Below are 23,485 nucleotides of genomic sequence, written 5' to 3' on the forward strand. Positions count from 1 at the left end.
AGTTGCTAGATGAGGCTACAGAAAATCCCCATGCAGACTAGTAACCAAGTTGTGTTTACTTACACACATGTGACTGACACTTTTACAGCTATGCTACATTCCTGGATGGTCAGAAAAACTCTAATCTTTACAAAGCTGTATTATGAATTTAAGATGTAGCACATTTTATCTACCCAATAATATGGCACTACTCGAACATGCTAAATTTGTAAAAAGAGGCTTTAGTAAATAAACAAAGCATCAAGTGCAGGTGTGGAGAGGAAGCTCTGTCCCAGGCTCTATGGACTCATCTGTATTAAATGATCATTTCTTCAAATCATGACAACGCAGAATTCCTTACATATACATTTGTATTTAGTATACAAAAAATTGAAATATTTCACCACACAGACATGTGAAGTAATAAAAAATAAGACAAACAGTTGGAACAAGTATACAGGTCATCTTACATTACATACGTACATGGCCAATGCATTTCATTATACAACCTCTCCTAAGAATTACAGTGGGTCAAATAACCAGAGAACTTCCATGCAATAGTAGATTACAGTGTTTCGCTGCGTTTTTTCTCATCGACAGTTCAACATCTTAGCTAGGCAGGACCACACAACATGATTCAACCACAGTATGCTATGCCAACCAAAGACAGCGTGACGGAGTGGGCCGCAGTGCTGCGTCTCACCACACGAGAGAGACAGACACACTGCGGCCTGGTACCACACACAAATGCGTTTCATAAAGAAGATCAGCCCCTTTATTGTACACTGTTAGCAACACTTCTAACTTCAACACAAGCGACTATAATCCCTTTAGTTTGAATTGTTTTAGTTTAAGAGCTAAATATTAAGGTACATGTAGATATTCATAACGCATTCCTTTTCTAAGGATTATTCTGTACATCACTAGATGTTAATAATATCCTTTTTTTTGTTTCTTCATGTCCACAGATTGTTGAAAAGTCTTGTGTATTACTACAATACAATATGAAATAGTACCAAAAAACTGGACACTAAAAAACCTCGCTCAAAACAATACTGTCTTTTATGCACTGCCCCCAAATCGTGAAACAAAGCAGTCTCACTGATACACATGCTCGCGCACACACACCGACCCACACACACGCACACGCACATGCACACAGGAACAGAGACAAGATTCTGAAAAATGAGTTAAATTAAGACAGAATATTTTAAGACCCATGCAAGCTCCTACAGCCCCAGAGGCAGAACTGAGGCAGCAAGGGTGTACAGCCCCCATGTTTGGCATGCTCGTCTGTCACGTGTTCACAGTTAGTTGAAGTTACCCAAAGACGCTGGACTAAGATCAGATGTTTGTTCAGCAAGTAAGTAACATGACTGGGATCATTCTTTCCACCATCAAAAGATTGCAAAGATCGGGTGACACAGCAAATCATCTTATTTCTCTATTTTCATTGGCTTCACGAAGTGAGTAGACCTGATAACTGATTTGTTTGTGTTCTGTTTGTCTAGCTACTATTCAACAAAAGGTCAAGAGTGGGTCGAACTTGTGGAGGCCTAAATGATGAAAAGTCCAAAGAAAGAGATGGATTCTGACACTCTGGGGTCAAAGGTCACCACTCTTACTTTCTTACAATCCTTTCAGAGGAACACATCATAGTTCTGTCCATCATTCCTATCAGCAGAAATTACTTAATGCTTTTTTTCAGTGCTGAAATGTCCAAAGCCGAGCACTGCTTTGTTCCTTGGAGTGCCAAACTAGAACATTACCCCGATCCAGCAATTTCATTAAATACACCTATTTGATACATGTAATAATGATAATAATAATAAAATAATGATGCTGCCTTTTTTCCCCACTCGGACCGTATCTTTCCATTTATTTGTGATCGAGTGTCCAATGGGAACAACCATTTCTGACGCTAAAGAGCCTGCAACGTAATCACTAAGGGCAACCGCTCCGCCAATCAATGCTTTTTACCCCTGACAGGCTCAGATTGTTGTATTATGTAAGAACCCTGCAGAGCAATAGAACCCGTTTCTTTATCTCCCACCTTGTGTGTTTGTGTGTCCAACCGAGCACCACACTAAATATGGGGTTCTTCTTCTGTGGTGGATAGACTCGTAGCATCTGTGTACTCCGGCTCAAATTAATACGGGCGGCCATCGAGTTCAAAGACCTCCCCCACGCTGTCCAAATCATTTTCAGCCATGACATTTCACACTTTCTGTCCTCTAAACACAACAAACTCTTCCTGTGACGCCTCTGTCCAACTCTAACGTTTTCACCGCTATCGCTCAACATCAAGCCAACCCACAAGACTTCACTTGAGGGCTGCATAATCAAAGATCCTTGTTAGTCCTCCTCTCATTCCTTTCTGTAAAGTTCCTTCCTAAAACAATCTGAGCTGGTCAGAGGCAACAAGAAGCACTTTCAGTGGACGCGTATTGACGCTGAGTCTCCATCATGATGGCTGAATCAGTGTCCCCATTAGTCAATTATACACAAAAAACATTGGAAAATAGGAAGCAGGTAGAAGAAGAGGCCTTCAAGATGAAGTACAGCCGTGCAATTGTCTTAGAGCAGTTCTTGTGTTTCTTTATTCATTGGGTTAATGAAATCTCTTTAGTTTATCTTATTACTGGATGGAATTGAGGGTTCAAAACTACAAAAATAGGTTCTAATAAATCTTAATGTCTCTTTCACTTTTTTTTATTTTTATTTCTGGTGAAAACCCCACATTACTTAACATTTGAGACATTCTGCTCTTTGTGAGTTTAGGGAATGCAGGCAGTGTATTAATAATATCTTAAACAAATGTGTGTCACCATGCAAGTAGAACGCATGCTGATCTTAGATCAGGGGCAGAGGGTAACTTCAGACCTGAAGGCGAATTCTTTCCATCTGGTCAACACTGCCTTAATAAGATGAGATGTAGCAGAATGCAGTAAATAGAGACCTTTGTCAGCCCCTATGGCAACTTGTTGTGGTTCTATGAGTACAAAGTAGGTGGACACTCAATGTCTTTCACAGAGAAGCTATGAGCCTATTCAGTTATGGTAAAAAAATTGGATTAAATATACCAATGTTGCTTTGAAAAAACATCAATATAAAGAAAGCAATCTCAGCAGTGCACACTCACTCTTGCTAGTTTCTCTCTCCTCCTCTCAGAGAAGTAGTGGCTGTTGTACATGGTGATGTAGTGTGGTGTTGAAGCAACGTTTCCTCCTCAGAACATGGTGCACCTCTTCCCCCTCTTCTTCACAGGCGGAGGGCAGAGCACAGCTCGAATGGCCTCGTCGAATACCGTCTTCAGGCCTCGCTGGGTCAGCGCAGAGCACTCCAGGTACTTCACGGCCCCTGAGGAAGCAAGAGGGCATGATGGGAATAAACGTTTGCAGGTCAGTGTGCTTCAAATGAGGTGTTTGTTGGATCCTTTAAAGCGTCTGCAACACCTTTGCAACATTGCATTCGGTAGGCAGTGAGTCACGGCAACTGAACAGCGGTGAGGCAGGATTGGCGGGGGGCGCCACGGATGCTAAATGCGCTCTTTCATTGGATTCTGGTGAAATCAGATGAAATCGTGTAGCAGGTTCACCAGAAACTCCTTCAGCTCAGACTCCAGAGACCAGTGCACTGTGGACACGCCCAGGTCCGGCTTCACTGCAGCCTTGGACCTGCAGTTTGAAGATCCGGAGCAAGGAGGAGGGCTCAGCTCCCAGCAGCATCGTCTCCTCCTCCTTGTCCTCCCGGAGCAGAGCTTCTCCTCGCTGCCCCTCCATTCCCCACTGGGAGAAAACAGCGACACCACGCTGCTGGAGACCAGCGCCTTATAGAAGGGCCCGTTACAGGGAGGGGAGCCATGGGCGGACTGAGCGGGGTTAGACTGTCAGACCTTGCTGTTTCTAAAAGGGGAGGTTTTCCAAAAGAATGCTGGTGCTTGGAAACACTTTTGAACATAAGGTTCAACCTCCAGCTCTGAACAGTGAAACCTGAATTCCTCTAATGGCCAGAAGGGGGCGACTCCTCTGGTACTGCAGAGGCCATTGTTAAAATGACTCTACTCATCTCTTTATTTCTTCCCTCAGTAAACATTGTACATGAGTTTATGGTCTCAATCTATAGTTTCAAGTCTTCAATACAGCATGATGTTCAAATGGTGGTCCCTGATTTGGATCCTCTTAGGTTCATCATTCATACCTAAATAAGAATAAATGCAGCACTTTTACTGTATACTAACTGTAAAAACTGTTTGTGTTTTTTTTAATTTGCTGCAAAAACAAAGGTAATGACAGAATCTTCATTCAACAGTAGGTTGTTGTGCCCGTGGCACTCGCAGCCTCACCAATCTCTCTGGCCATGGCCAGGCCCTGTGGGTAGGTGATGGGGGAGAGCTTCTTGTCTCGCAGCCTCTCAATGGTGTCCTTGTCATCTCGCAGGTCCAGCTTGGTGCCCACAAGGATGATGGGCGTGTTGGGGCAGTGGTGTCTCACCTCAGGGTACCACTAGGGCACCACACATATAATGTACATTTTCATAAATAGAGGACAAAGTGAGTGAGAGAGAAGAAAGAGAACGGTTAGCAGATACAGAGGCAGAGCGACAAGCGCCTTTCCACAGCAAAATAAATCAGTGTGAATGCAAGCCTGTTTGAATGAACACAACACCATCAGGCATCACATGATGAGAGTCTACAGAAGGAGGTCGGACCTTCAGGAAAAGTGTGGTTTCATATGAGAGCGTCTCATGATGCTCAGCAGACCAAACCACGGCCGGCCGTCCCGCTCCCTCTGCAGAGTGCTTGGACTTGTTCAGGCCTCGCCTTACAACATGTCTCTGTACACGGGGTCAGGCCAAGTGCAGACCGTTCTAAGCCAAGGTCTGAACAAGCAGCAGATTTATAAGCCAGGTGGAGCCAAAGATGTGCTTCCTAGTGGTCAGACTCGGCATGGGGGGGCAGATGGGGGCAAACCTTAGTCAGTCAGCGTACTGACCTTAGCTCGGACGTTCTCAAAGGAGGCCGGACTGACCAGGGAGAAGCATATCAAGAACACATCCTGGGAGAGAACCAGAGAGACGGCTAGTTGATTAGGAGATCTGTGGGTGGGAGTGTTGGATCTATCTTCATTCTGGATTGACACTTAACCCTAACCCTAACCCTTAATTAATTAATTTTAAGTGAGTGGAATCCTACTAATCCCACTAATATGAAACCTCTTCATGTTACAATATTCCACTTTTCTGATAGTAATTACATATGGGATTATTTGAATTAACATTTAGCATAAAAATAACAATCCTTTTATTCTGTTGTATCACAACATTTTTTTTCGGAATTACTTTGTTTAATTTATATACACGGCCAAATGTTTATCCTTTTGAGTAAGTAATAATCATGTCATTTTGAATTCAAGGTATCGGATTATGCAACCTAACCAGTCATATCCGTTGTAACAGTATTTTCATACACTTTCGTGATTTAAGGATAATTAATAACTACGTATTTCCAAGTTCCTTAACATTATATTGTTTGAATGAAGCTGACTGTTAACACTCAACACAAATAATATTCACTGCTATCTGTCTGCCTTATTAAATTGATGCCTTTTACTTGATTTGACATTAAGTGTATTAGTATTTATACAAAACACAAAGGGTAGCATTACAGTCCTTAAACATAGCAGTCAAAGTTGGCCCCTCCTCCCCAGAGGATCCCCTTTCGTTTTTTCTGCTTGGTGTTTTGGCCTCGTTGTCTTTGCATGGGTTTCTTCTGCCATTTTCATAGACAATTATCACTTTAGAGGCATAAGAACTGAGTGTGTGTGTGTGTGAGGGGGGGGGGGGGTAGGAGTTTGGATACCGTCTGTGGGTAAGACAGTGGTCTGAGCCTATCGTAGTCCTCTTGTCCCGCTGTATCCCAGAGACCCAGATTCACTGGTTTCCCATCCACCATCACATTGGCAGAGTAGTTGTCAAAGCTGCAAGAAGACAGAGACTACAGTCAGCAGAATGCAGGCGAGGGAGCGCACACAGCAAACCTGAACATCTGGGTTCGAATCCAACACTTTTAAAGTAAGGTTTGTTTCAAAGGAAATATTGAGTGTAATTACACTCTTTACACATAATATTTTTGGAAATGTACTAATGCTTTCTTAGCGAGACTTATAAATGTTGTTTGATCCAAGCAGAATAGAAGGTCAACAAACGGGTGTTGTGATAAAATAGACATCAACATATATATTTAGTGCTGGGCAACAATAACCATTAATTGTATTGTTATACGCTAAATTCAATAATTAATTAGCAGAGTACTGTACACATTTATTTGCCCGTTCTTAGGCCCGCCCCCAAATTCTCTCATTGGCTCCCATCCCAAGACAAAACTTATCATCCCTAACGCTCCCATGCCCCATGGTTTGTCTCTATGATAACACGAAGATAATACTCATGTTATATATATATTAAAATCGTGTAGTCTTCATTAGAGGTTTGCTCAGTCTTCAAGGGATTGCCTCAGTTTCCGCCACGCTGTAGTCCATATTCAGGTCATGTGTGTGTCTGTGAGATAGCTACTTCCAGACATGTGCACAATGGGCTAATAGGGCAACCAAACCAATTTGGGGTTTGTTGGTCAAACATTATTTCTGTATTTTAGTGTTAATAGGTCATATAACCAGTATGGGGCTGTTTTGGACAAATTAAAGTGGCTATGGCTAAGAATATTGCCATAAATCAGTCCTTTGCGATATGTAAAATAGATTTTTATTGATAGTTATCATAGTAGAAACACCATGAAATCTCTTAGGACACACTTCTGTTGTCTCACGGTATTCGTTGTCATAGCAATGGACTCTAAATCAATTTATGGTCTTATAAACATTGCAATGTTTTGTGATACTGATGTTAAGGAAAGACAGCGGCACAAGTTAAACAAGTGATGTTGGATGTTGATGTTTATAGTTAGATCTCCAAATTTTGAACGGGAACCCCTGGATCAGAAGTCATGTTTCCAAACTCTTGCCAATACATGTCAGTGTGTGCATAGTGTGGTTTACTTACACAGTGGGGATGTATTCACCAGGGAAGGCATTGGTGGTGTAGCTAATCAGCAGACAGGTCTTACCCACCGCCCTGAGGAACGAGGGACAAGAGGACACATGAACAAAAGTAGGAAAACGCTTCCACAAATTCTGTGTGTGAAAGAGAGTCAAAGCAGGCTGCTTCTCCACTCTCTTACTGTGCCACAAAGACACTGGCCTACATTCATGTCGCCTGCGGGACACAAGTAGCCCCCTATGTTAACCCCCCCCCACACACACTCACGTGCAAAACATACCTCTCCCGCTAGTAAACAGTACGCAAAATTGCCCCTCCCCTCCTCAGCCCTACTGTACTGAACACAAAGCGCAGGAAGCACACATTTTATTAATGCAATGAGAAGTCTATCCTTCTCACTTTCAACAAAAGTGTGAGCCCGATAGTGTAACAGTGCTGTCGGTTCACTTTGTGGCCATCACTTTGAATTTAAGATTTTAGATTAACAAATAATGTTTAGTCTAAAAGAGTGCTCGACACCTGCAGAATACATCCAAAATGGAATTATTGAATAAAGTATCATCTCTATGTCATTTGCAGTTAATTGAATTTCTTAATCAAAAACACTTTGGGAAGTTCCCCAATTTGCAATGTTATGTTCACAGGCCTCTATGTTTTACTGGTGTTGTTTATCTTTTGTACTGATACAAAAGCCGGGACAGTTTGATATCCACCCACAACTTTAAGTGCTCCAAGTGTAATCCATGAAAGTGTGATTTCCAGAACTGTGGACACAGAAAATGTCACAACGCTTTTGGTCAAAGATATATCTAAAGAATGAAGTCAATGCAAATTCTGGTTCCGCAAATTAAAACAAAGAAGTGTATGGTTTGAGTTAAAATTGGAAAAGTCACACATGTTCAGAGGGTTTATGCATCCAATTCATCAACATATGGAAGAGAGAGACTGGAGGAAAAACAATAAAACAAGTGGCATTGATGAGAGTAAGAAGTACCCGCAACCTGTATTCTTTCTAACGTCCCCCAGGGGGCGACTCTTCTGGTACCGCAGGGTCATGATTGACTTTCTCATTATGAAAGTTAATTGTAACATTTTGGTTTGCTCCACCTTCTCTGAGAGTTTTTCTAGACTTCTGACCACTCAAAGCGCTTTAACACTGCATTACATCATTCACCCATTCATACAGTGATGACAGGACCTACCACACACAGTGCCATCTGCCCATTATTAACTAATATTCGCACACTGTAGTCACAACTGGGGTCTTGCCCAAGGACACATTGACATGCTGGCTAGCAGTGATCGAACCGCCAACCCTCCAATTGGAGGACGACCGTGCTCCCCACTCACCCACAGTTAATTAATCAATGTGTGACGTCATTGAGACCATTAACATTAACATGGCTCCTTGAACTATCATTTTGTGACTGAGACTGCAAGAGAAATAGCAGGAACCTTACTCTAAGGTAGCTGAATTTAATTCAGCTGTCATTCATTGTATTAGCTCCAAGTGTGCTTTTTCCTATAAATATATCCCATCAAAAAAGTTCCAATATTGACCCGTTTTTGGCTAATAAACATAAACTGCACAAAAGTGTTGTGGTCAGATATTCGTAATTTACCGTCTGAACACATGGTTACCAAACACAGAGGCGACAAATACACACGTTTGTGAAAATAATGCAGTGCAAAAACTTGTGACACATTTAGTACAAGAATATATTTAGCACCTGTGCCTGGTTAACAGACATGAATTTCCCGGGTTTTAATGCAGGCTACATTCCAAGCCCAAGTTGATGACATCATCGGGGTTGTTTGTTCAAGACTTTAGGGAGCAACTGAGTGATATTCCCAAAGATGATTAACTGAGCTTGAATATGGGTGCGATGCTGCATTACGTGATATGTAACAGATCCTAACAGATCATCTGTAAATAATATCAAAACCAGAAGTCTAAGAAAAGACGAAATTCTGAATAATGTCCAGTCGAAAATTGTAGTATTAGCGTTCTCACTTGGATCATTCAAAAATATGACTCGGGCCTAATCATAAATCCTCTAAAATAAACATCAATGGCTCATTTCCTCCGATTTATTCTACACCGAGCAATGGTATCAATGTTTTAAAATAGAAATGACGAAGAGCCCGCTCCAAATGTCGGTCCACACCAAGCTGAACGTGATCTGGGTGCAGTAAGAAAGGCACAGTGTGAGCAGAATGAAAGCATCGGGGCCTGTTTGCCACTGACAGGGCCACAAATTCCTTAGCGTGCATCAGCACTTCAGCCTGCCTCCAGTGGCCTACGAGGCGTGTAGGTGTTTCCCGCATCCGCTCCTCGCATCACAATGGACCGGAGCCCACGATGTGTTCAAACCGAATGCCCCCACATAGCAGCTAACGTTAACTGTGGTTAACAATCGATCATCGTGGAGCAGACCGCAGGGAGACCGGGCGACCAACGGATCGGCGAGCCCTCGCCCCTTTACCCACATAGCATCCTCCATCACCCATCCATCCGTGGACGCTTCGCCGAATAACACATGAGAAAATGCGCTGGCGTTGTGTTCGTGTAAGCGTGCACTTACCCGTCGCCCACCACCACACACTTGATAGCCTGCATTTCTACAGGGGTTGGAGGCTTTCAGGGAGCCGGCGTTGGTGATTCAATAGATCCGTCGTTCTGCACTGAGGTCTCGGATGAGAGAAGCGGGCCAGTCCGCTCGGCGATGGAGCCGCAGTGAAAGAGGTCGATGACGAGCAGTGCCGAGCAAAACCGGAAAGTAGCGAGCGTTTTTAAAGGGCCAGAGCACCTACCAGAGGAATCCTAGTAGATGAGAAGACGATTCCTATTTCTTACTTTCGTCTCCCTCGAAATGATTCAACTGAACACATTATTACTAGCCCACGACAGTATTACTACTAGTAGACTACAAAACTACTACAAACTAACACTAGTTTACAATGGTAAAAAGAGAATGTAATGCTACCACTATAACTAAAGTTAGCCTACAATGCTACTAGGCCTACTAGCAAACGTCCCGTTACTACAACCACCACTGTCGTTACTAGCCGACACTACGACACAAATGAGAAGACAGTAGTTATCCTTTAATAATCCCAATAGAGAAATTCTTTTCTTTCATTTAACCCGTCCCACACAACGGGAGTTGGGGGTTAAGTTTCAGGGACACTTCGACAAGGGACAGGATACGAACCATCAATCCGGTTACTCCATGGGCCACGGTTCGCCCTTTCTAACTAACGTTACTACCTTATTTATTACTAAAGCTACCGCTACTAGCATGGAATTCCACCACTGGCTTAATTACTACTACAGCCACCAAAAAGCATTTTACTACCGTTACTAACTTAGCCGATACTTCCACTACTAGCTTATTTAACACTAAAACCACCAAATGTATGTAATATATACAATACCTAAACAATGTTATCCTTATATTTTAAATAATTGTTAAATAACGTTGTATTCTGGTTGCCTTTGTATTTGAATGATGCTGCAAAAAAAACAGAAACTTGCTTGTTAATCACAATTAACAGTCTACTGACCCGGTAAAGTCAGGGAAACATGTGGGTTCAGATTGTTAATGGCATTTAGGATAGTTGCACTACCAGACCGATACACCTGATCAGCGATGCCTTGAGAAACATGTTTGTTACACAAATATCAAGACCCAGTGACCTTATACACCAACCGAGCCCAAACAACACACAACACCCTAAATACTTTTATGTTATCTGTTAAGTAGACTAACAAAATAATTATGATCAACTGCCAATCATCTACTCACATAAATCTTGATATTTATTTCATATATAACCACATTATACTGATTATAAAAAAACTAATCGAAATAAGCTAAATATTAAAAACACACCTGGAAATATGAATCAATTGAATATCTGATACAATATTGAGATATAAAATTACAATTTAAGTTTTAAAAGACTGCATCCAGAGTTTTTGTAGGACTATATTCCTAATGTTTTTCATAGAAACAGACATTTTGTGAATCAGCTTTCCGTTGTGTGTCTGAGCCAGACTGACAGGCATGTTTGATCTCATTTTAAATATAAACACTAAGAACGCTGGACTGCCTTCAATTCATTTCGAATAGGGTAGAACATGAGTACGAGCAGGTGGGGTGGACAGTAAAAACACATATTATTAATGTATTAGGCATAGTACCTTTTTATTAATAAGAGCTAAAGACATGAGAGGGAACTGGCCAAAAAAGGGTATAAAAAACATTTACTGGACTGGTAGCAGAATAGAGCCCAAAGTGTTCCTCTTGGTCCATGAATGACTTCTTTGACCTCTGAGGTCTTGACTCTAACTGCAGATTTTGTGAAGGTATCTGCCCTCAGACTTCAGGCAACCGTGATTTTTCTTCACAGTCCTGACCAGTGCAGGTATTAAGGGAGGGTTCGGGGGCACGGCCTGTTATTTCCTGGGGCTGCTGTAGTGTCCCAGGGGAGAGCCCTGAACGTAAGTGAGGATGGCACTCTGTAGGTAGCTGGCTCTGTGGGCTTCGTCCTCCCTCATCCTCTGGATCTCCGCCTCTTTTAGCCGCAGCTTCTCCAGCATGGACGACATTTCGCTTTCTTTGTCGAGCAGCACCTCTCTGTGGTTACTGCCCAGCGCTGCGGGAAAGTGAGCCACAGGAGGGAGAATGGTATCAAAGACAGTACTATAGAAAATAGTTCTTTTTTAAATCATCTGACCTGGTTACAAAATAAAATTCTCCATTGTGAACAAATCAGTAAAGTCATTTTCACTGGTTGATCTAGCTAATTCTACTTTAAATTGTTGGACTTATTTAAACTGTAGTAAATGACCCATACACAGTCACCGTGTGGGTTCATTTCCTGTTTTCTTTTGTAGTTTCCTGCCTCTCGTGTCCTTGGATTAACTTCACTTCCTGCCCTAGTGTGTTTTCCCCTGTGATTGTGATTTTCTGTCGTCTCCCTGATTGTTTCCTCCTGTGTTAAATCCCCTGCACCTTCCCAGTGTATTTAAACCAGGCGTGTCCCTCATCTCTTTGTTGGTTACTTTTTGATGGTGGTTTCGTGTTGCAGAGTGTGTCTTGGTTTCCGTTTTTGCCCCTAAGCATTTTTTATATTCCGCTTGAATAAAGTAGTAAAGTAAAGCAGTTTCTGTCTTGGAAACCTTCAAGTCTGCGTCGGAGACCTGATCCCCGGTTGATCGTGGGATACGTGTATAAAACAGAATAAGACTTGTACTTTCTTTTGCAAATCCGAAAACACAAAAAGACTTTTATAAAAATATAAGAAAAAAAAAGAGTGGTGCACCTTTAATCTCTCTCTCCAGAGCACTGATCTTTTCTTTGAAGCCACCCTGAGCTGTTCTCTCAGCATGTAAATGTCCAATCTGCTCCTGCAGCTCCACCCTCACCCGGCTTACTTCGGCCACCTTCTCCTGGTCCTTACCAGACAGCTCCTGCAACAACATTCCAATCCCTACCATTCATTATTTGTCTTCAAACAAAAGTCACAATAATTTTCTCCTCTCAACTTCAGGTGACTGACGATTCCATCTCTTTAGACAGACATAACATTTAGTTGAATCATCATTCCAACGAATGAATAGCTGTATTAGAGGACATCCGAAAAGAAGGAGGCAGAAACATGCAATCACTCGGCTCAAAAAGAGCAGTTCACACCAAAATCAAAACTATATAAATCCCTCGCTCCTGTAGTGATATTCATGAATATTTCATGATTCAATCATGGTTTGGGAGAGGTGACAGGACAGTTACCTTTATTTTTTGTAATTAGACAATATACGACAATACATTAGGGGCCTGTCAGATTATGACTATTGGTAGAGTTGCTTTAATTAAAAGATGCCAAATTGTAATATTATGGCTAAACATTGATTCATCTACCTTGTATAGGCTATTATAGTGTTTTCATGATGTGTTCATATTTAAGCCTAAGAAATGTAGTGTTGGAGAGAAACTTCAATCCAAACAGTTTTTTTAAAGAAAGAGTATTATGACGTGTTAAACTTCCTAACATTAGCACAAGCCACGTATAGTCATTAAAATGACCAATGACAATATCTGTTTAATCAAATATTTCACACTAAAATTAAAAAGTCTGAGAAATGATTTTGGGAATGGTCAAAAACATTGTCTGGATTCAAGATTGTAGAGCAGCAGCTATAATCCAATCTACAAATTAATCTAATTCTGACAATATCGATTAGTATTGTTCATCGTTTCATTTCGGCAGCTAAAAAAAACGTAATCAGCGATCTCTAGAAGTTATATTTGCTCCTTTTTTCTTTTGGGCTGATTCGATTTGTGATCTTATCCAAACTGAGTTTTATGATATATATATACAGTATATATCCGTGTCAATTATAAACTAAAATATTATCCATTTTACAAATTTGAAAAATTGAATTTGTCTGTTTATGCACAGTGTATTGTTGCTCTGAAATTGCAACAGCTCCAAAGTTCATTTGTTGCAGCTACATTGCGTTGTGCCTCTGTAATGTCTGATGGAGGCTTGCACAGCCGTTCCAGACAGCCAACATCCATAAGCAGGGTGTCCCCAAAGAGTAGTAAGAACCTTCCCCACCATATAGTCTATGGTCCCCAAAGAGTAGTTATCAGTGTGTCCCCACTATATAGTCCTATTGTCTCACACTAGACAAGACACACAAAAATGTCACACACCCAGAGCCCAATTGACGAGGTTAGCTTAAAGCCACATTTAATCCAATGTGCATGCCCACCTTCACGTCAAAATAAATCTGCAAAGAATAATGGATTTGATCAGACATAATATATGTGCATATTTTTTAGATTACAACAGCCTTATCTCATTCCTAATGAGTATTTGGTGTGAACACAGAAGTATCATATGGAATGTAATGAGACCTACACATAATGAACCCATGAACAATGAATGGGCGGCTGTTGGATCCTGACCTGCTGGAGCTCCTCTGTTCTGCGCCGCAGTCCGTTGATCTCCATGCTCTGCTGGCTGTTCTTGGCCTGCAGCTCGGAGATGGTCTGTTTCTGCTGGGAGCAGTGGAGCTGAGCCTCCTGTTGGAGGGAACGAAAAGAGCAAAGCTTCTCCTCCAAGGTCATCACATGCTCCTGCTGCTCAGGGGAAGAAACAAAGTAAGGATGATGGAGATTCTGAGAACTGAGCTGCATAGTTTTGTATCAGGAGAGTGGAGACAATGGCTGATTAAATACAACAGGCTGCAGGCGTTCATTGATTGAATCAGATGCATTCAATGAATACTAGATATATGTAATATATCAAAAATAGCCACAAAAAAAAGGTGTGGACAAGTTTTTGTGTTGGAATCTGCGGTAGCCCTAGTAACTTGCATATCTTGAAGGAATAATATATATTCAATACTGGGTATGACTACTGAAGCTTTCATAGTGCCCAATTTGGGCAAAAAGCTTCATAACTGCATCTTAATGATCAAGGGTGCTGATTTTTTAAACTCACCTCCTCCAGACGCACTTGAGCTCGCACTTTTGCTAGCTCCTCCTCTGCCTGGGTCCTCTCCGTCACACACGCAGCTTTAGCTTTACTCAGCTCCTACAACAAACGGACATGAGAAAGAACACAGGTGGACTTAAGATTTCAGCAGAGCTTGTTCCACGGTCCCCGAATGCATCTGCATTTAAGTGTACTTCTCCACTCCAGCACAGTCCCTTAATGTAATTACAGCCATCGGCCTTGATGTGTTCCCGTGTTCTAGCTTAACCTCAGAAGTGGGAAACTCCCAGCTCGAAAGTTGGGGATTTGAATAACTGAACTGCCAGGATAGATAGACAGCCTTGGTCTTTGGCATTTAACCTCATCTGCTTTTCATTAAATATGCAAAGGTTGAATTTGCATAGGTGCCAGAGTGTACTGCCATCGCCGCATATGTTGCCTTTGATAGTGGATTTGTTTTATAGTTCAGTTTAATGGTAACAATTGACTTTTAATTGGTCCAACACGGTGTTTTGGTGAGCAACAATCTCCAACGGCAACAGAAACAAGTGGGGGAAAATAGTTCCTGATGTCTCAACGTGGTATTTCCATAAGCCACTCCATTTTCCACGTTTCAATGTTCCTGAGGGAGTTTGGCAAAATGCTTTTCTAATTCTACACCGGGGGCAGCTTCACAGAAGACTGACTGGCCGAAGGGACAAGCATGAATAGAACAAAGCATCGCTTTACATTGTGTCTTTTAAAATCGGTTCCGGATGTTTGGCAGTGCTACTTTTGACTTCACTGTTAACACTAAATAAAACAAACCAAATCTGGGTTGCAGCTCATAAATACATGCAATCTGTTATGTCTTATTAGGTGTAATTCTGTGCACTCTGACCTCTTCCAGCTGTATCCGCTGTCCTTCCAGTTTGAAGATGCGTTCCTGCAGAGCCCTCTCATTATCTTCAAGATGTCGATTCACATGCTCTACCTGTAACAAAATTTAAATGAAAAAATATTTTGTAAAAAAAAAAACTTAGTTTTTTTATTTTTCTTCCATGTCACCTATATTTATAATAATTCAGATTTTAGTCATAAGTAAGAAAATAGAAATGGACAGGAGTATATCTGGTATACAGTGTGTATAAAAGGTCCTGAAAGCACCTCCTTCTGGCGGAGACTGTCCATGTCTTGCAGAGCTTGCTTGGACCTTCTCTTCTCTATCTCCAGACGGTCTGTTAGAGGGGGGCATACAGGACTTTACTGCTGGGTTTCTTGTAGAAAATGAAATTCTCTTTGTGTGCTTGTGTGCGTGTTCTACCTTCTGCCTGTGCTAGTTGCAGCTTGAGCTCTGCCGTACTGTTGGTCAGCTCCTGCTTCAGCTCAAAAATCTGTTGCTGCTGAGACTTACACCTGCGCTCCAGCTCCTCCACCTAAGACACACACACACACACACACACACACACCCACTCCAATACAATAGTGCTCATAATGCAATGCTGGTCCATGTCTGTGTGTGTGTGTTCCTCACACAGACTTACTTTATTCTTGAGTTGGCTGTTGGTTTCTGTCAGGTTTTGGATCTCTCTAAGGAGTTTACCTTCTCTGAGTGCACTGTCCTAAGGGAAGGACACACACGAGTTACATCCTGTAGTTCAAGTCAATATGGGAATTGAATAACTAGGAAAATGGAATTAAAAAATCTCATCTAATGTAGTTGTATGTATCAACTCGTGTAGTTGCGCACGTGAGAGCTAGTTATAGGCAGAATGCATACAAATAAACGTGAATCGTGTTTGCAGTACACATCACATTTGAGGTGATACAAAGGTTTTCATGCGGTGTTTTGTCTCGTCCCGTCTCTCCATACCTCTTGCTCTTTTTTCGTCACCCTGATTTGTCGTTCCCTCTCTTCTTCTTTTTCACTCTTAACTCGCGACAGCAGCTCTCCCATGTTGTAGTTTTTCTGCTCGGAGAGGGCGAGGGCCGCCTCTGTCATCTGAAGTCTGCACAATGAGCAGCACATGATGATTTGAAGAGGAGTGGACTTTATATGCATCTGCTACAACATGGAAGTTTGTGCCATGTCATTTTATTTTCAGTGTACTACAACCTTAGTGTTAAAAGTGCCATTATTCACAGCCTCCATTGGAAACATGACACAATGCCCTTTTTGAACATTCAATAGAAACAGATTGCCTTTAGACTTAGCACATAATAGATAAATGATTCTGGAGAAACATTACCCAGCAGCAAAGAAGAGCAAATAAGCATCAATGAAGGGATGTGCTAGTCTAATTTGCTCGGCAACCACTAGATGTCTTCAAATTTGTATTAAAATGTTGGATCCATAACTGAATGAACACACACAAAAACCCATCTAGTCATCTGTAGTGACTTGATTCAAATGCATTTGTGAAAGTGATTCAAGCAGTACTCTAATAATGATGTAAAAATTAAATTCTGATCCACATAAAAGTGTCTAGTGACATAGGACGTAAAAGAAAAGTAAGAAACAATGTGTAGACGGACATCTTTGGCACATTACCTGGGTGCTGTATGTATACCATACTTTTTCATTCCTCTTTATACTGTATTCTTATAACCTTAACGCTCACTGAAAAATATCCAATTAAATGATGAACCCTCCTCTGCTACATATAACACACTGTGCTGTTCTTTGTATTGGGAATATTGAATGAAAAGCGTACTTGGCGGTGAGCGAGTTGACAGCTGACTTCCTCTCATTCAGAGCTTCCTGGAGTTGGCCTATTTGAATGGAGGTCGACCTAATGAGAGGAGAAAGGGTAACGTGCATTGATATACAGTAAGTTCTGCTTCTCCCTTGGTTCTTTTAAGCTCCACTGCACTTATAAAAGGGTTTAGCACTGATGTGGAGCATCTGCCACCCTTCACACCTCCACTCACCCGTTGGAGCGACCCATTTCCTCCCTCTGCCTGTCTATGGTCTCCATCAGGCCAAGGAACTAAATGAGAGGAAGAACAATCACAGTCATCACCACAAACCATATCCTAAATTGGTAGCACTTGAAGCTGGAGTGCGTTAGTTCCATCCATAGGACGATCTAGGTGAAAACACAGTGATGGAGCAGAAACTAATTGTAATCTTATTTGTATTAAGTTGGAGTATGGGTGTGAGGGTTACCTGCCGACCCTTCTCCTCCTTCAGAGACTGAATCTCCTTGCTGAGGACCTGGGTCCTGCTGCGGCTGTCTCTCAGGGTGGACTGTCTATCGGAGTTGTGGCCTGTGATTTGTTCTGAAAGGGTTAAAAAAAAGAAAGTTGCAAAAACGGTTTTGAGTGATGGGGAGGTGAGTGGGGGGGAGATGTGAGCAGAGGAAGGTACGCTGTAATACTTCTTGAAATCTATATAAATACAGACTTGGTATTATAGCTATTTGTAATGCAGTACATATTATACTATAATACAGTGGCCTTAACCATGTAGACTATGATTGCACAAGCACACACACTTACCGAGAGCTTTGAGTGTGTCACTAGGTATGTTGTTCCCTGCCATCTCCAGCTGCATTATGCTCTTGTTCTTCTGCAAAGCTTCCAACAAAGTCCTGCCACCCAACAGACCAATGTTGTTCCACCTCAGATCTGTAAACACAGACGACCATGTTAAGACGGCTAGAACAAATGTTAAGAATATTTGAGGGATTACACGGACTTTGGTGCGAAAATCAATGACATCTTCAATTCAGCCCACTTATGAAGCACAGCCAACTGTTCTATGGGACAGTAAAATATTTGGTCTCCGAGCACAGGGTCTAAGGACCTAAGGCTCGATACACACGGAGGAACTTGCACAATTAGCTTAGAGTGGAGGGTTCTTATTTGGTTTGACTCGTCTCACCCAGTGCTTGAACAGCGGTGTTGCGTTTAAGTGCCAGAGCGAGCGCGGCTGCTCCGTGGTGGTTGATCTGATTGTTGCGCAGGTCCAGCTGCGTCAGGACGCTGTTGGAGGACAAACCCTCACAAAAGAGCGTGAAGGCTTCTTCCCACACGCCTAAAGCATTCCACTCCAACACCAGCCTGGAAACAGCAGCATGTGCTCATGGGTACACTTTTCTCTGTTGTACAATTGTTCAAATTTATATTATCGTTTCTTCCTTTCTCGGTAGATGCATTTTTTGTAACTCTCTCCTGGCAGGTCTCCCTGCTACCGCCATTGGACCTCTGCAGCTCATCCAGAATGCAGCAGCCCGACTGGTCTTTAACCTTCCTAAATTCTCCCACACTACTCAACTCCTCCACTGGTTACCAGTGGCTGCCCACATCCAGTTCAAAACATTGGTTCTCACGTACCATGCTGTGAATGGATCGGGACCAGTCCACATCCAGGACATGGTCAAACCCTACATCCCAACCCGCACACTCCGCTCTGCATCTGCCAAGCTGCTTGTTCCTCCCTCTCTGAGAGCAAAACACTTGCTGTCCTTGCTCCTAAATGGTGGAATGAGCTCTCTGATGACATCATGACAGCAGAGAGTCTGTACCTCTTCCGCCGCAAACTAATGACACACCTCTTCAGACTATATGTTGTCTTAAAACAAACTGTAGCACTTAAATTGTACTTATAAATGGCTCTCATCTATAGCAAGTTGTAAATCTTCTTGTTTCTTGATCTTTTGAGTTTGTATCCTTATGGTTGAAATGCACTTATTGTAGGTGGCTTTGGATAAAAGCGTCAGCAGTATTAGTATTTAACTTTGATGATGCTTAAAAGATATTCAAAGCATGTATTACCATGTAGGTCATATAGGCACTGGGACAATACTAATAGTAGCTCAAATAGTAGCTTAAGATTGGTGGACCAACATGAACAAGCAGAACGGACATTTAAATAATTTAGCAAAAAACATGGTTCACTTTTTGAAGCACATGGCCAGTCGGTGGCCGATGCCTTTTGCACCTAATAACTCCTAACTGATAACTCCACCTAAAGAGCCTTAAGATCATGTCTTAAAATTGAATTAGCTGAAGGAGATTCCCTTCAAACAGTATGAGTCATTTGATTATTATGAAAATCTTGCTCTAATGAACCTATCAAAAAAACTTTCAAAAAACTTGAGAAATAAACAAGATATTTTATACCAACTAAGTATTTATGATTGCAATAGTAATATTAAAAACTATAATAGACTGAGCTCCTCTCTCTCCTTTAATGCCACGTTGCTAATTGATTTTTTTGTATTTCCTCGTCTCGTAGGTTTTTATTGATTATTATTATATCCAGGCCCTGGTCCTGCCTTCTGCCATAGCCCTGCCGCTGCTATCACTATTTATAATAATCACATTACTATTACTGTCATCATAAAGGAACATTACCAACTTTGCTTCTTTCCTGAAGTCTTTGTGCTTTCCCTCAGCAAAGGTTTCTATTGATGGTGGTTTTCTTCTTCCTATCAAAGGGTTTTTCATTTGTTGGAGAGTTTTTCCTATACCAATGTGAGGCTTTTGGGACAAAGGATGTTGCATCTGTACAGACTGTAAAGGCGCTCTGAAACACAGCTCTGTGATTTTGGCTTGTACAAAATAAAATGAATTAATTAAATTTCTACTTCATTTGTTTAGTTTATATTATTGTACATTTTATAATCGAACACTACATACAGGAGCCTTAAGGGGACATTATGACCACATATTTACACTTTGTAATGCATGTCTCACCTATGTAGAGTCTTGTTGCGGGCTAACAACTTCCCCAACACCTCAGCCCCGGTCGATCTCAGGTTATTTCCCTGTGTACAATATTTCACATCAACTAAATAGCAACACTTCTCATGAAATCAAATCCATAAAGGGTCTGAGACAGTAGACAGTCTGGTTGGGCAGGTGTTACCTTTAGATCCAGGACTTTCACAGTTGTGTTGTCAAACAGTCCACTCAGAAGAACTTTAGCACCTGAGAGAGTCACACACAAGCGTCAGAAAATAGTTCCAAACAAATGAATTATTTCCTCCTGTTTTACTAGGAAGAATAAGAATGTCCAGCTATTTTGTGAATTTAACTTTTTTACTATACACAAACCCTAACCCTGCACTGTAATTTACTTTGTAAGATCTTTGTCTTCCCTAAGAGCCAATGGACAATGATTTATGAATTTATTATTTAATTTAATAATTCATATTTATATCAAAATCAAAAGATGCATCAAGCATATGTTTGCATGCTAATTGACGCCTACTGGTATACTCATCAACTTACAACACAATACGACAGGCTATATGCAGGCTGTTTGCAGATCTCAAGGCTTACACACCTTCCTCGCTCAGCATGCAGTCAGTGAGCAACACCTTCGTGAAGACGGTATCCTTTTGGAGGGCCCTGGCCAGCACAGAGCAGGTGTCCGCAGACAGGCTTTGTCCGCTCAGGTCCAGTCTGGAGCCCTGATTAGCCCCGCTCTCTTGGAGCTGAGCTACAACACTGTCCTGAGGCTCCACGCCACCCTCCTTGCACAGACGCAGATATGTCCGCCTGAAATCTTCCATCTTGGGTCACTAGTCTTGCCTTGTCGTCGGAGACATCCAGGGCCGTTTTCTCCTCTGTGACTTGTCCCCAGTCGACTGGAAAAGAAAAGATTGAAATTGCCGAAATGATTAATTGATGGACAGAAAGTCTAACAATTTGATAATATTCATTAATCTTTCAGGTCACTTTTTAAATGCACAGAAAGTTCCCGAGTATTGAGGGCTTTTTTCTCATCATGTAGTCGTAAATTAAATATTTGAGGGTTTTGCACTATATTGGAATATTAAATAGGACATCAATTTTAATTGTAATTATAAGATAATGTGCGTATTAATTCATGAAAGTGCTCCGTCAAAAGCGCTTTCCGTACAGATTAGCAGGTGTAGTACAAGCCTGTGGACATATGCCATGATTTTGGTGGTGCTACCATTGATAACAGTGGATGTATTTAATATTATTTGCAATAAATATTGAACATTATGATTAATAATTACTCAATAGAAACAACATGAACATGCCCATGGATGTATGCCATTACTTTGGTATGCTCCACTTTTCAACAGCTATTGACGTTTCCTCCCAATAAAAAATATTCTGCAGTATATAAGCAGATCAGCAATATGAACTGCTTTACTACAACCCCCTTGTGGTTAAACACTGAATAGGAATTCATTGTTAAATATTATCCCCAATAAAAAAACTACACTTTATAAGAGTGAAGCCTATTGGCGACCGCCTAGGGCGCCAAATTTGTGGGGCTGCGCCCTCTAGTGGTGCCCGTAAGCATACGTCTGTAGTTAGCATATGTGACGTTAGCTAGCGTCAGCAGCTTTATACCTCGCAAGCAGACCATTATTAAATGTAAAATCACATAAAAGCGTACAAAACAATGATATATTTACACCTAATACTGATTAGTCCTGTTGACTTGCCTACACTGTCTGACTCAGTGAGGACTGAATTAGTCAGTAGAGGACCATATCATACCAACCCAGATTTCACCTTTCCATCACAACAATTTTTACTGGCAGTTAGTGTACGGAGAAAAGATTAGGAGAAGCTGGTTGGTGTAATCAAATGACAAAAATAGTCTTTACTGCTTCTGCTGCAATGCTCTTCTCAATGAAAAGCTTTAACCCGATCAGCAGTGGACGTAGCACGCATAGCACATTTGTATCCTTAAACTTCATTTCAAATTCTAGTTTGATAAAGGTCTGTGCTTTCTAATTTACATTTACATTGATTTATCTGTCAGGGACAGCGCAGAATGTATAAACGAGGGGCACATGAAGCCATGAGAGCTAATTAATTTGTTGTTGGAGCGGGCCCTGAGTGAAGCTATTGAATAATGTTAATAAATCAAAAGCACATATATAACATAAATAACTACTGTAGTACAAGAATAATGAGCCCACTAATGCATAAAATGTTTTTTGTCGTGCATACATTAATAACAGTGAAGGTATTGAATATTTCTGTAATATTGTTTTTATTGTTTTTGTACTTGGCAGACGGTCCCTTCGCACTCGCCTCGAAAGTGGCCGCACATCCAGACCAAAGTGATTCGTCTAGCTCGCTGACCGGTCTGTTTTGGTAAAAGGATGGTTAATAAAGTTTGTAGTTGGTTGTCAACACTACGGTTACAGAGCGGTGTCGTTCGTGTTTTTTCGTCGTTTCGCTGACAAGCTGTTAAACCGCGAAGTCTGAATCTGTGAATATCTTGCTAACTTGACAAGTACCACAAAAAAACTCAATCCACCCAACACAAGCGGAACCAGTTCTTCCACTCAGCAAAATATAAACTAAAAACCAGGCAATATAATGAGAAATTCAAACTTCAAGCGATGATTTGCGTGTAGCAGTTGGCGCGGAAGATGTCAGATATGAAGCCATCAAATCCAATCCGAAATAACCAAATGCTTCTTGGTGGAATAATACGTGATCCAGATCAAAATTTGGTTCTCATTAGTTTATAAATGTCTGTGGCTACTATATTTGTGATATGTTCTTGGCAATAATAAACTGAATTCGAATTTGCCAAATTATGAATGGGAGTGTCGCCTAACGTTATCGTTACAGGATTTCCACGCAAGGCAAACTATCAAACGGTTAACCAACTAAAGATTAAGCCATTTTTCATGAAATAATAATAAAACAAACCTGAGCGAGTATCTTCTCGGCAGTTATTGTTGTAGACAGCACAGCTGACGGGCAGAGGAAGCCCAGCGACAAAGTAACCAGGAAGTGTGTCGCCGCAATGCCTCCTGGTCAGCGTAGTTTCGAAAACGTCAGTAATTTCATTGCGTCTATACTTATATACAACATATATTAATTAACTTTAACCAGTCGAATCGTCAACAGTTTGCAAATGATTATAATAATGTTATATTGATAACGTGTTATTTTAGCTCGTAGTTCATATAAGAAATAGTTATTAACCTATTGAACCAGCAGA

General features: G+C 41.3%; 2 protein-coding genes across 2 annotated transcripts; both read right to left on the minus strand.

Annotated features, from left to right (window-relative positions):
* Positions 1-332: 332 nt before the first annotated feature.
* On the minus strand, positions 333-10,359 carry rac3b (Rac family small GTPase 3b). Its single transcript, XM_037464614.2, has 7 exons — positions 10,251-10,359; positions 9,621-9,859; positions 7,039-7,110; positions 5,840-5,957; positions 4,974-5,036; positions 4,325-4,484; positions 333-3,339 (listed from the first exon to the last, which is right to left on the minus strand). The coding sequence occupies exons 2-7, from the start codon at positions 9,653-9,655 to the stop codon at positions 3,209-3,211; spliced, it is 579 nt and encodes a 192-aa protein (XP_037320511.1). The 5' UTR covers positions 9,656-9,859; positions 10,251-10,359; the 3' UTR covers positions 333-3,208.
* A 670-nt stretch (positions 10,360-11,029) lies between these two features.
* lrrc45 (leucine rich repeat containing 45) lies at positions 11,030-23,286 on the minus strand. The gene is made up of 18 exons (XM_037464607.2): positions 23,191-23,286; positions 20,822-21,125; positions 20,402-20,463; positions 20,230-20,300; positions 18,413-18,591; positions 18,028-18,156; positions 17,696-17,808; positions 17,458-17,516; positions 17,241-17,318; positions 16,400-16,535; positions 16,071-16,148; positions 15,851-15,962; positions 15,694-15,764; positions 15,428-15,520; positions 14,554-14,646; positions 14,016-14,189; positions 12,367-12,514; positions 11,030-11,697 (listed from the first exon to the last, which is right to left on the minus strand). Exons 2-18 carry the CDS (start codon positions 21,048-21,050, stop codon positions 11,498-11,500), a joined length of 2,025 nt encoding a protein of 674 aa, XP_037320504.2. The 5' UTR covers positions 21,051-21,125; positions 23,191-23,286; the 3' UTR covers positions 11,030-11,497.
* Between the last annotated feature and the right edge of the window lie 199 nt (positions 23,287-23,485).

This window comes from Pungitius pungitius, chromosome 21 (genome assembly GCF_949316345.1).
Source record: "Pungitius pungitius chromosome 21, fPunPun2.1, whole genome shotgun sequence".
Lineage (NCBI taxonomy): Eukaryota > Metazoa > Chordata > Actinopteri > Perciformes > Gasterosteidae > Pungitius > Pungitius pungitius.